This window comes from Mustela putorius, unplaced genomic scaffold, assembly GCF_011764305.1.
Source record: "Mustela putorius furo isolate JIRA1106 unplaced genomic scaffold, ASM1176430v1.1 tig00000127_pilon_pilon_pilon, whole genome shotgun sequence".
In the NCBI taxonomy this organism is placed as follows: domain Eukaryota; kingdom Metazoa; phylum Chordata; class Mammalia; order Carnivora; family Mustelidae; genus Mustela; species Mustela putorius.
In genome coordinates, this window is record NW_025421288.1 from 2,879,482 (window position 1) to 2,892,561 (window position 13,080).

The 13,080-nt window shown below is 38.5% G+C and overlaps 2 protein-coding genes across 2 annotated transcripts; one reads left to right on the forward strand and one right to left on the reverse strand.

Annotated features, from left to right (window-relative positions):
- On the forward strand, positions 1-993 carry LOC101685011 (olfactory receptor 5T1-like). The gene has a single exon (XM_004781691.2). It carries the CDS (start codon positions 1-3, stop codon positions 991-993), a length of 993 nt encoding a protein of 330 aa, XP_004781748.1.
- Positions 994-8,027: 7,034 nt separating this feature from the next.
- LOC101684715 (olfactory receptor 10AG1-like) lies at positions 8,028-8,984 on the reverse strand. Its single transcript, XM_004781690.2, has one exon. The coding sequence runs from the start codon at positions 8,982-8,984 to the stop codon at positions 8,028-8,030; it is 957 nt and encodes a 318-aa protein (XP_004781747.2).
- Positions 8,985-13,080: the final 4,096 nt, after the last annotated feature.

The following is a 13,080-nucleotide window of genomic DNA, read 5'->3' on the forward strand; positions in this document are numbered from 1 at the left end:
ATGTCGGCCGTGCCGTCAGATTTACAGTTTTACAGGATTCAGATGGAAAATGTGACTCAAGTCACCACATTTATTTTGATGGGCTTCACAGATGATTTTAAGCTGCAAGTGTTCCTATTTTTACTATTTCTAGCAATCTATCTTTTCACTCTGGTAGGAAATTTGGGAATGGTTATACTAGTCATTGGGGATTCGCGGCTCCACAACCCCATGTACTATTTTCTGAGTGTGTTATCATTTCTGGATGCCTGCTATTCCTCAGCTGTTACCCCCAAAATGTTAGTCAATTTCTTATCAGAGGATAAAACCATTTCATTTCTTGGATGTGCAGCAGAGATGTTTCTCTTTATTACTTTCGGGACCACGGAATGCTTTATTTTAGCTGCAATGGCATATGATCGCTACGAGGCAATCTACAACCCTCTCCTGTATTCTGTTAGAATGTCCCCCAGAGTCTACGTGCCCCTCATAATTTCCTGCTATGTTGCTGGTATCCTGCATGGTACTTTACACACTGTGGCTACTTTTACTCTATCCTTCTGTGCATCCAATGAAATTAAGCATGTCTTTTGTGACATCCCTCCTCTCCTGGCCATTTCTTGTTCTGACACCCACATAAACCAGCTTCTAGTCTTCTACTTTGCCGGATCTATTGAGATATCCACAATCGTGATAGTCCTGGTCTCTTATGGTTTCATTCTGTTGGCCATTCTGAGGATGCATTCTGCTGAAGGGAGGCGGAAAGTCTTCTCTACATGTGGCTCTCACCTAACTGGGGTGTCAATTTTTCATGGTACAGTTCTCTTCATGTACGTGAGACCTAATTCCAGCTACGCCTTGGATCATGATATGATAGTATCAGTATTTTACACAATTGTGATTCCCATGCTGAATCCCATCATCTATAGTTTGAGGAACAAAGACGTGAAAGACGCAATGAAAAGAGTATTTGGTAAAAACTGGTTTGCCCATAAAGTATGCTTTTCACGGTAAGCATCAAATTGAAAGAAATTAAGACTGATGTAATTGTCTTCATATCAAAACACTATGAATAAATTGTTTTGTTTTCATTTATTGGTGTCTTTCTATTCATAATGGACATTTTTAAGTAAAGATCAGAGTCAACTCATTGCCAATGGAGTTTTTACACATGCAGAAATTGTGTCATCCTTTTGCTTCTCTGGACTGAATAAAGGGAAACCCATCTAAGATGGAGTGATGAGGCCAGGAAGAGGAGCATTACACCCTACCACTTGTGGTCAGCAACAGAACAAATGGGAAGAGATGGATCTTGTATTCCCAGCAGAAAGAATTTCACACTTTACTAATCCTAGCAAGAGGAAGAGAGGTTTCCTCCTCCCCTGCAACAGCCCAGCCGGTGAGAGACTGTCACACCCAGCCAATGCAAAACCACTGTTCTTGGAAATCTCAATTTAATCCAATAGACTTTTGCTTATAACAATCCTTCCCAGCTCCCCACTTCCTCTATAAAAGAAGAACTCCTCTCTTTTGTTATCTGGATTTGCCAATGTTTTTACATAGCCTGCATAGCCCAAAGTGCAATTCTCTGCTACTCTTGAATAAACCCATTTTATAAAAGTAATCAGCTGTTTTATTTTTATGGTTAGCTCTCCTTAATTATATATGCACATAAACATGCATGCATATAAAATATCATGCTGATGCTGGTAGTACTGGTTTGCTAGGGCCACCATCACAAAGGTACCACAGACAGGTTGCTTAAACAACAAATTTTTTATTTTCTTTCTCTTCTGGATACGAGAAGCCTAAGATCAAGATGATGCCAGGGTTGATTTCTCCTAAGACCTCCCTTCTACATTTGTAGATGGTAGTCTTCATTCTTTGTCTTTAAGTGATCTTTTTTTCTCATGTCAGCATCTTAATCTCTTCTTCTTACAAGGTAAATAGTCATATTGGATACAACATCATTTGAAGCTAATTACTCCTCAAAGACCCTGTCTCCATATACAGTTATATTATGAAGTATTAGGGGATAAGATTTCAACGTACATTTATTAGGTTTATTTACAGGCACATATACACATACATACTCATGGAGACACATATGCATGTCAACTTTACATTAGGTTATATAGTATTATCTTTCATCTCCATATAACTCAGATTGGATAGGCACCCATAGTTGCAATTGTAAGTAAACATTATACTTTTATCTGACTAACTTGAGCAAATATCACTTCATTCATAGCAAAACCACCACTCACATAATCCCAATTCACTTTTCAAGGAGTCATTCGCATCTGATTCCAGATCAAACACTCTGCTCTAACCTTGAATCTGTGTGTTGGCAGCAATCTGATCCCAGCCTGACTCTGGGTCCACAGAGAGTGTGTTCAAGTGCCTGGTGACATTATCATATCTTTTTTTTTTTTTTAATTTTATTTATTTATTTATTTTATAGACAGAAATCACAAGTAGGCAGAGAGGCAAGCAGAGAGAGAGAGGAAGGGGAGCAGGCTCCAGGCTGAGCAGAGAACCTGATGTGGGGCTCGATCCCAGGGTCCTGGGGTCATGACCTGAGCTGAAGGCAGAGGCTTAACCCACTGAGCCACCCAGGCGCGCCTGACATTACCGTATACTTTGTGAGAATGTATTTCTCCCACCTTTATTATTTCATTCAGAAGATGAACATTGAATGCACTTTTACTTCTACATAGAACACAGAGACCAGGCTTTAGCATTAATCAAAATTATACTTAACCTCAAGAATAACAAAAGACATGAACAATTCAGGGTAAGATATAACCAGATGACAGACTTGGGTCTTGACACAACTAAACCTCAACCCATCTTGACAGGTATCTCTACATGCTTGGTTCAGACTCAGCTTTGGCCCTTCTCCACCATGCCAGCATGCCACTACAGATGGCACCACTCCTCAGGGCCTGGGCCTGAGAACCAAGGCACAGAAGACAGTCTCTTCCATACACACCTTTAGCTCTGCTTTTGAAAGGCCTTATTTGCTCTGTAAGGATATATCACCTCCAAAGTTGATTAGAGACACACCTCGGAGACAATGTGGATCTACTTCCAGATCACTGTAATGAAGAGAATATCACAATTAAGTAAGTCAAATGAGTTTTTTTTTTTTTTTTGAGAGGGGGGAGATTTCAGTCCTATAAAAGTTATATTTGTACTATACTGTAGCTTGAGTGTGCAATATCATTTGTCTAAAAAACAATGTTCTACCTCAAGTTAAAAATACTTTATTTCTAAAAAAATATGAAACATCATCTCAACTTTCAACAAGTTATAATCTTTTTGCTGGTGGAGGGTCTCGCCTCTGTGTTGACAGCTGCTGACTGATCAGGATAGTGGGTGATGAAGGAGGGGCGGCGGCTGTGGCAGTATCTTAAAATAAGACAACAATGAAGTTTGCTGCATTGATTGACTCTTCCTTTCATGACGGATTTCTCTGTAGCAGATGATGCTGTTTGGTAGCATTTTACCCACAGTGGAAGCTTCCAAATTGGAGTTAATTCTCACAAAAACCTGCTGCTGCTTTATCACTAAAGTTCATGTACTACTATTTAGAATTCTAAATTCCTTGTTGTCAATTCAACAATCTTTACAGCTTCACCAGGAGTAGCTTCCATTTCAAAAGACCACATTCTTTGTTCATCCACACAAAGCATTTCCTCATTCTTAGTTTGATCATGAGTTTGTTGTGATTTAATGACATGTTCACGCTGCCCTTCTAATTCTGCCTCTCTTGCTATTTCCACCACAGGTGCGTTCCTTCCTTCACTAAAGTCTTGAATCCTGGTACTTCCTGCACTAAAGGCATTGGGAATGGTGAATCTTTTCTAGAAAGCTTTTCAGTTTATTTTGTCCAGATCCATCAGAGCAATCATGATGTATGACAACTTTATCTTTACAAACCACATTTCTTAAATAATAAAACTTGAAAGTTGTCGTTCCTACCTGACCCATGAGCTGCAGAATGGATGTTGTGTTAGCAGGCACAAGAACAACATTAATCTTGCCCATCTCTGTCAGAGCTCCTGGATGATCAGATGCATTGACAATGAGCAGTCATGTTTTGAAAGGAATCTTTTCTTTCTGAATAGTAGGTCTCAACTGTGGGCTTAAAGTATTCAGTAAAAACCATGTTATAAATAGATGTGCTGTCATCTAGGCTTTGTTGTTCCATTTAAAGAGAGGCAAAGTAGATTTAGCATGATTCTTAAGGATCCTAGGACTTTCAGAAGGGTAAAGAGGATTGGCTCAACTTAAAGTCACCAGCTACATTCACCCCGAACAAGAAAGGCAGTCTGCCCTTTGAAGCTTGGAAGCCAGGCATTGACTTCTCTCTAGCCATGAAAGTCCTAGATGGCATCTTCTTTCAATGGAAGGCTGATTCATCCACATTGAAAATCTGTTTTTGGGGCGCCTGGGTGGCTCATTGGGTTAAAGCCTCTGCTTCGGCTCAGGTCATGATCCCAGGGTCCTGGGATCGAGCCCTGCATCGGGCTCTCTGCTCAACAGGGAACCTGCTTCCTCCTCTCTCTCTCTGCCTGCCTCTCTGCCTACTTGTGATCTCTGTGTGTCAAATAAATAAATAAAATAAAAAAAAAAAAAGAAAATCTGTTGTTGAGTGAGGTCACGGTCATTAACATCATAGCTAGATCTTGTGGATAACTTGCTGCAGCTTCTCTCTCAGCAGCTACCTCTTCACCTTTCACTTTGATGTTATGGAGACATTTTCTTTCTTAAGTCTCATGAACAAGCCTCTACTAGCTTCAGACTTTCCTTCTGCAGCTTCACTTCTCTCAGCCTTCGCAGAATTGAAGAGAGTCAGGGTCTAGCTCTGGGTAAGGGAGTGTTACAGCTGCTTTGATCATCTATCCCGAAAACTCAAACTTTCTCCACATTGGGAGGAAGGCTCTTTCACTTTTTTATCATTTATTTGTATGTTCGCCAGAGAAACACTTTTAATTTCCTTCAAGGACTTTTCTTCTGCATTTACAACTCAGCTGTTTGGTGCGAGACGCCTACCCATCAGCCTATTTTGGCATTGACCATGCCTTCCTCACTGAACTTAATCATTGCTAGCTTGTTATTTAAAGTGAGAGTTGGGGGACTCCATCTTTCAACTGAATACTTAGAGGCCATTGTAGGGTTTTTAATTGACCTAATTTCAATATTGCTGTTTCAGGGGATAGGGAGGCCTGAAAAGAGGATGAGAAACAGGGGAACAGCTGGTCAGTGAAGCAGTCTGAGCACACACAACATTTATTTGATGAAGTTCACTGTCTTATAGGCATACAGGTCACAGCATCCCCCAAATTACAAATGTAACATCAAAGATCAGATCACAGAGCCCCATAACATTTGTAATAATGGTGAAAAAAAAAGTTTAAATATTGCAAGAGTTACTAAATATGATACAGAGACATGAAGTGGACAAAGGCTATTGGAAAAATGGCTCCAAAAGGCTTTCTCAGTACAGGGTGGCCACAAACCTTCAACTGGTATAAAGGCAGTGCCTTGAGAAGCCCAACAAAGCAAAGGACCTAAAGAGAGGTGTGCCTGTACAGGAAGCTTGGTAGGACACCATGTCCAGAGAGTTCCCGACTTCACTCCAGAAACATGTTCTAAATGTTGCCTTCACAAGAGGTATTCCAAAGATAAATGACCACAACCTCCTGACCTGCTTTGACATATTCCATCAGAAAATTTTAAAGGCCTTTCTCAGTTCAAATGCTTCAGATTAGTACTACTTGCTCTGCGGAGTCAGCTGAGATAAAAAATGCCTATAAGTTAATGTTCTGTCTGCCCCAAAATTTGCAGCTAAAGAGCTCATCCTCACCTGGGACTCCCCTCTGGTCAGGCTGGTCTCCTCATTCAGGAAGTCAGGCTGAAGCTAGAAACCCCACCTTTCTCCATGGCATTCATAGGACTAGGGACATTCTCCAGACCCCACACGGGTTTTGCTCTTTTCAATAGCTTTTCTAGAATATTCCTATTTCTTTCAACCTTCTCAGACTGGTATTCCATACATAGTGTCTAATACAACAACATGGTAAAGCCACACATTTTAGAAAGAAATGAAATTCTGATGTTCATATATTGACTGAATGCAAAGTTTAGAATACCAGCCCTGTGCACCCCGATACCCATCCTTTCTTCTGCGGCTACAAACATCTTGCAGAATTTTAATATTCCAAACACGATAGACAACTCCAATCTTATTGGGGGAGGAGGCAGTTCTAGAGTTGACATTGATAAAAAATAAAAATGAAAGGTCCTCTGATATTTGTTTTGTTTTGGTAGCACTTTCACATGGAAGTTAAGAACATCTCTAAGATCTATTTTCTTAGGATATGTTTTTTTTTCTTTCTCAGAGATAACGTTTTTTTGTTACAATTGAACACTATTATGACCTTGATAATTATTTCTTAAATATATATGGTTTTTTTTTTCATTTTTCTATTTTAAGTTGAGGTTTTATGCCGGGGAAAATTGCAGAGAAGTTGTGTTATATGTACTCTCTCTTCCTTCTACAGGACTCTGATGATAAATGTAGCAGGGGGAAGCAGAAGGTGGAGGGGAGTAAAGGTACTCTTTATTTTGAAAAGAATATGATGGGAATCCTGGTGGGAGTACCCAAGGGCCTAGAATCATTGGTGCCAGAAGTTTACAAAATTCAGGATCTTGTAGAAGAAATGGTTGTGGAATGGTACTGTTTTATAAAATTTTGTTTCTTTCTTTTTTTATCTTTTTAAAAGATTGTATTTATTTATCTGAGAGAAAGTGAGATCACAGAGGGAGAGGAAGAGGGAGAAACAGACCCCCCCACTGAGCAGAGAGCCAGATGTGGGGCTGGATCCTAGGACTCTGAGATCATGACCTGAGCCAAAGGCAGATGCTTAACTAACTAAGCCACTCAGGCGTCCCAGATTTTGTTTCTTTAATGTTCAAATTTACTCTTTCCTGTCTTTCTGCACAGTTATTTCTTTGTCATTAAGACACTATAAAATTTATTTTAAAGAAAGGAAAAGAGGGGTACCTGGGTGGCTCAGTCCCTAAAGTGGCTGCCTTCAGCACAGGTCATAATCCCCAGAGTCCTGGGATTGAGTCCTGCTTGGGGCTCCCTGCTCAGTGGAGAGCCTCCTCTGAGAAAGAAAGAAAGAAAGAGAAAGAAAGAGAGAAAGAAGGGAAATTGCTGATTTCTCTTTCAAGAAGGGAGGAAGAGGTAAGACAAGTAACTTACACAGCCCAGAACAAACATTCTACAAAAAATTTGTTTCAATGACTCAAATACTTTTATCTGCCCCCACTTGTGTCCTCTATATACATTTACAATCTATATATCTATATTGAATTTACAACCAAGTCTCCTAATTAACATAATAAAATTATAGGGGATTAGCTAGTATTGTAGACTAAGACTGGATTCTGGAACAGAGAGATAATGTGCCCCCCTTTTTCATATGTGAATTTAGTTTTAGGGAATTCGCTGATGAATCACCAATAAAAATCAATTCTGTAACACATCAACCCTACTCACTGCTATTAGATTCATATCCTTCCTTTCTTTATGTGACGCCACCTGATGATTCTAATGCAATTGTTGTTCATGAGCAGATAAAATATCAGTAGTTTAGCCTTTGTTATTAATCATCCTTTCAATCTAACAAAGTTAATTAGATGTCTGTTATTTTTCATATAGTATGTCAGGGCTGGAGATATAAAAATGAATAATCCTAAAAAAGAGCAACAATAGCAACTTTTAATAACCTCTATGTGTTATTTTCACTATTTCAATACCGGAAATTAAATTTAAAATTCATTTAATATTTAAAAATAACAGCCAAATTTATTTCACAGGAGATAAAAAGAATGATAGCACTTATATAAAAGAATTAAGAGTTGTAGCAAAAATTAGAGAAGCACCAGCATGAGTATATGGGGACTGTGATAAATAAGAAACAAGTTTTATAAAGTTTTGTTTTTGAGTTATAGTACAATCCATTTCCAAGTCATAGTACAATCCATTTCAGTAGGAATTTTTTGAGTGCCACCATAACATCTTTGTTTCTCAGACAATATATCATGGGGTTGAACGTTGGCGTCACAATGGTGTAAAAAAGAGAAAGAAACTTGTCTGTTCCTGTTAAATTACTGGACTTGGGGCTCAAATACGTTGTGGTGGCTGATCCAAAGAACAAAAGCACAACCATGAGATGTGAGGAACAAGTGGAGAATGCCTTGGCTCGCCCAGCGGCTGATGGCAACTTCAGGATGGTTGAGATTATTTTCCCATAAGATCCAAGAATCAACATAAAAGGAATAGTGACCACTAGAAGAGCAATGGCATAAACCAACATCTCAATCATAAAAGTATCCCCACAGGCAAGCTTAAGTACTGGAGGTATGTCACAGAAGAAGTGATTCAAATGATTAGACCTGCAGAAGGGTAGAGAGAAGATCAGGTAGGTGAACCCTATGTGTGCTGGAATTCCAGTGACCCAGCAGCTAACTGCCAGTTGGATGCAGAGCCTGTTGTTCATGATGAGAGGGTAGCGTAAGGGGTTGCAAATAGCAACATACCTGTCGTAAGCCATTGTGGTCAGAATGAGGCACTCAGTGAATCCAAACACCAGAAAGAAATACATTTGAGTAGCACAGGCCAGAACGGAAATACTTCTATTTGGTCTCCAAAGATCTGTTAATAATCTGGGGGCAGTGACTGACACATAGCATATTTCCAAGAAAGAAAAGTTCCTAAGGAAAAAATACATGGGAGTCTGGAGGGAGGGATCGACCTTGGTTATTATGATAATGAGGCTATTTCCCATCAGAATAATCACATACATGATCAAAAACACTCCAAAAAGAAATTCTTGGAGGTCAGGAACATCAGAAAAGCCAAGCAGGATGAAATCCATTAATGGAGTCTGATTCCCTTGCAGAGGATTTTGTTCTGTGGATTCCATCTATAAACAAAATGATTTTGAGGCTTAGAATTCACTTCAATTGCTGGGCTCAGTTGCAGAATGGGACATATTAAATAGACGATTTCAAATCCACTGACAAAGGATAGATATTCAGCTTTTTTGCTTTTTTTTTTGTTTTGAATTTTTGATAATAAATTTTAAACATAATACCCTAATTCCAGTAGATAAAAACAGAAAGTAATCAACTCTAATCTTCCTGCTAATATTAATAGTATATTAATAACAAAACAAAAGCAAAACATGTCAAATAGCCTATTCTCCTGTGTTAGTTAATACAGGACATTCTCTAATGAGAAACGTGTCTCCTTCCTTGTCAATCAGGTATCTAATGTACTTGTATGTTTTTCTACCTATCATCTTTTTTATTTTTTAATTAACCTATAATGTATTATTTGTTTCAGGGCTACAGGCCCGTGATTCATCAGTTTTACACAATTCACAGCACTCACCATAGCACATACCCTCCACAATGTCCATCACCCAATCACGCCATCCCTCCCACCCCCAAATCCTCCAGCAACCCTCATTTTGTTTCCTAAGTTGAAGAGTCTCTTACAGTTTGCCTCCCTCTCTGGTTTCACCTTGTTTCATTTTTCCTCTCTTTTCCTGTGATCCTCTGCCTTATTTCTAAAATTCCACATATCAGTGGGATCATATGATAATTGTCTTTCTCTGAGTGACTTAATTTGCTTAGCATAATAGCCTCTAGTTCCATCCACATTGTTGCAACCAAAAATTTGATTATTTTATGTTTGGTTTGATGTTTCCCCTGTGACCTGCATCTCATATAACCACAGGTCAAGGTGGTCAGTAAGAATGCATAGCCAGGCCCAGCTCAGACCAGCATGGGATGTTCATTATCTGGGAAAGAGACTGAGACTCTGATCAGGAAAACAGGGAATATTGTCCAGTGTCCATGATAGAAAACCATTTCATTTAAGATATCATACACTGTTATATTAGAAATCATGCATGATGCATCATAGCAAGTCATATGTTTAGAATATAAAATAAATTATGTAAGATTTAGAATGTAAAATTAATTATCTAAGATTTGACTATAATATGTCCTTAAACCTACCATGGCCCCCCAAATCTTAGTAATTCTGCTTATATTCTAAATGGTATGACTTTGGGGATGCCTGGGTGGCCCAGTCGGTTGAGCGTCTGCCTTTGGCTCAGGTCATGATCCCAGGGTCCTGGGATCAAGTCCCACATTGGGGTCCTTATTCAGCAGGGAGCCTGCCTCTCCTTCTGCCTGCTACTTCCCCTGCCCTTTCCTTCTCTCCCTCTCAATCTCTCTCTCTCTCTCCCTCTCTATTTCTCTGGCAAATAAATACATATTTTTTTTAAGATTTTATTTATTTATTTGACAGACAGAGATCACAGGTAGGTAGAGAGGCAGGCAGAGAGAGAGAAAGAGAAGTAGGCTCTCTGCTGAGCAGAGAGCCCCATGCAGGGCTTGATCCCAAGACCCTGAGATCATGACCTGAGCCGAAGGCAGAGGTTTTAACACACTGAGCCACCCAGGTGCCCCAATAAATAAATCTTTAAAAAAAATAAATGGTATGACTTTAGTAACAATTAGATAAGTTTAGGGTCTTTATAGGATAATTAAATAAGGAAAAGGAAAAATAAATTAGGCAAGAGAATTTGATCTTAGGGTTCATATACCTGATGCCAGACAAAATGGAAATCCATTTTTGTGTACCCTTTCTTATCTCTGAGTTGCTGAATATATATAATACATATTATTGATATACACTATATTATTCATTTAAATATGTATTATGAACATGTCAATTGATATACATTTTGTAGTATACATTACAGCTTCTGGTGAATAAGTAGAGTGTATTATGAATATAAAATATCCAGTTGACCCTTGAGCAACGAATGCACCAATCCCTCTCCAGGCAGTCAAAAGTCTGCATATAACTTTTGACTCCCTCAAAATTTAATTGCTAACATCAATAATCGATTAACTCATTTTTTGTATATGTTTTAAATGTTATATGCATCATCTACTGCATTCATGCAATGAAGTAAGACAGAGAAAAGAAAATGTTGCCAAGAAAATCATAAGGAAGAGAAAACAATTATGGTGTGTACTGTAAATATCTGAGTAGAGTGGACCAATGACGTTCAAGCCCGTGTTGTTCAAGGGCCAAGTGTGTTCTAAATACCTACAGTTGACTAACCACCAGGAATCACAGGCCTAAATGCAGAGTAGGTAGATCCCAGCCAGCTCTTTCAAGAATCAAACATTTTTCGTCTGCCTAAATTAGGTCTCTTTGCCACGCAGTGCACCTTAGACCCCATATTCCTTTTTGTGACCTCCATCTAATCTTCATTAAGGCTAACCTGTGACCTTTTTCACAGATTGTCACATACTCTGAAACCCAGATTGCCATGGGTTTTGAAGTCTCTTTGTCAGTTTCCCAGGGTCCAAATTTGCCTTCCTTCCTCCACCATATGGCCGCCCTTTCTTTTAAGACCTGATTCCTTTCACCTGTGACAGATCCCAGATGACCAAAATAATATGCAATGCCTACTTTATATTTCCTTCTTCTCACTGATCCTAAATGTGTGGTTTATTAAGGATAAATACTGAGCGTCTTCACTACAAAGTAGACTAAGGACACTCATGACAAATAAATGAGCTCAGTTTCCATCTTTACAGAGTTTACAGATGGCTGGGAAAATGCATGGTCTATGAAGAGAGAATTACAAGGTGTTCTGGGAGCACCAGTCAATTTCTTATGAATATGGTATCTAATCTAGTACTTCATTAGATTTTAAGGTATCAGAGAAATCATTTTGTGACTTTCACTTTTAAGTAAAAATAGTAAAGCATATCCCAGGAACAAAAAGGTCCTCGTGTGCCCCTCAGTTTCATATCCCAATAGCTAATCAATTTCTTGCATGGGTGAATGCTTTTTAAATATTTCTTCACAGGTATTGGCAAAACGGAAGTTTTCCTACTGATCTCAGCAGTCATGTTGCATCCAACTAGATTCAAATTCACTGACCAAACAATCTCATGTTGAGTGACTTACAACAGAATTTAGGTATATTCTGGCAATATGTCCTTAGTTATATGACCAGAGTTCATTTTTCCTTGTTGGAAAGTATATGCTATAAAGATAACATGAAACCCAGGGAGCTGTCTTGAGGACTAAGCAGCTTGGATTGTATTAATCACTTTACTTAGACTCTATTACAAGTATCCTCCTCATTCTGTTTATCATTATGACTTAAATTTATATATTTTTTTCTTTTTTTGAATTTTGCTCGTCTTCCAACTTCTCTGGAGTAGAGCTTTCTTAATCCGGGGAGGAGAGGTTGTACGGGGTAGTATTTTACAGGAAAACTAAGATTCACAGTAGACTCTTCTATGCTGGATAGATGCTAACATAGAAATATTAGTAAATAAAGAGTTGAAGTTTTAAAATTGCAAAAGGCCATTCATTGTTAATAAAGAGAAGAGATCAATTTCAGAAAAGAAAGTAGCCAGAAAAAGCTATTGCTGAGGATGCTTTCATATATTAAATGGGATTTGAGATAAGCTTTGAAATTTAATTTTGCTTATTCATCTATAACAAAGCCTGCTTTTCTTATTTGCTGAAAGTACAGGAGACTGATGAGAGGGAAAAACAAACAAACCTGAAAATAAAAGTCCAGTAAATTAAAGTGGGTTTCTGCCAGATATTGCTGCTAGTTAGTAAGAATGGGAATAGCTGTGGACAGTAGAGAGACCTGGTTATTTGAAATTCTTTTTATTATTGTGAGGTTTGAACATTTATTATGTGTTAACCACCCTGTTAATGACTTTCCCCATATTAGCTCATGTATTACATTCTGAATGAAGTAGGTACTGTTATTACTCCCATTTTGCGTAAAGAAGGAGAGGCATACAGGGATTAAGTTAATGTGCCCAATGTCAGGAAGCTAGGATGTGACCTGACTTCAGACTCAGCCATGTAATGTCAGGGTCCATTTTCTTTTCTTTTCTTCCCTTCTTGTCTTTCTTTTCCCTTCTTTCCTTTTTTTTCTTTTCTTTTCTCTTCTTTTC

What these genes read in the sequence shown, in the direction of transcription:
- LOC101685011 (XM_004781691.2), top strand. Translation starts at nt 1, where the DNA reads ATGTCGGCCGTGCCGTCAGATTTACAGTTTTACAGGATTCAGATGGAA.
- LOC101684715 (XM_004781690.2), bottom strand. Translation starts at nt 8,984, where the DNA reads ATGGAATCCACAGAACAAAATCCTCTGCAAGGGAATCAGACTCCATTA.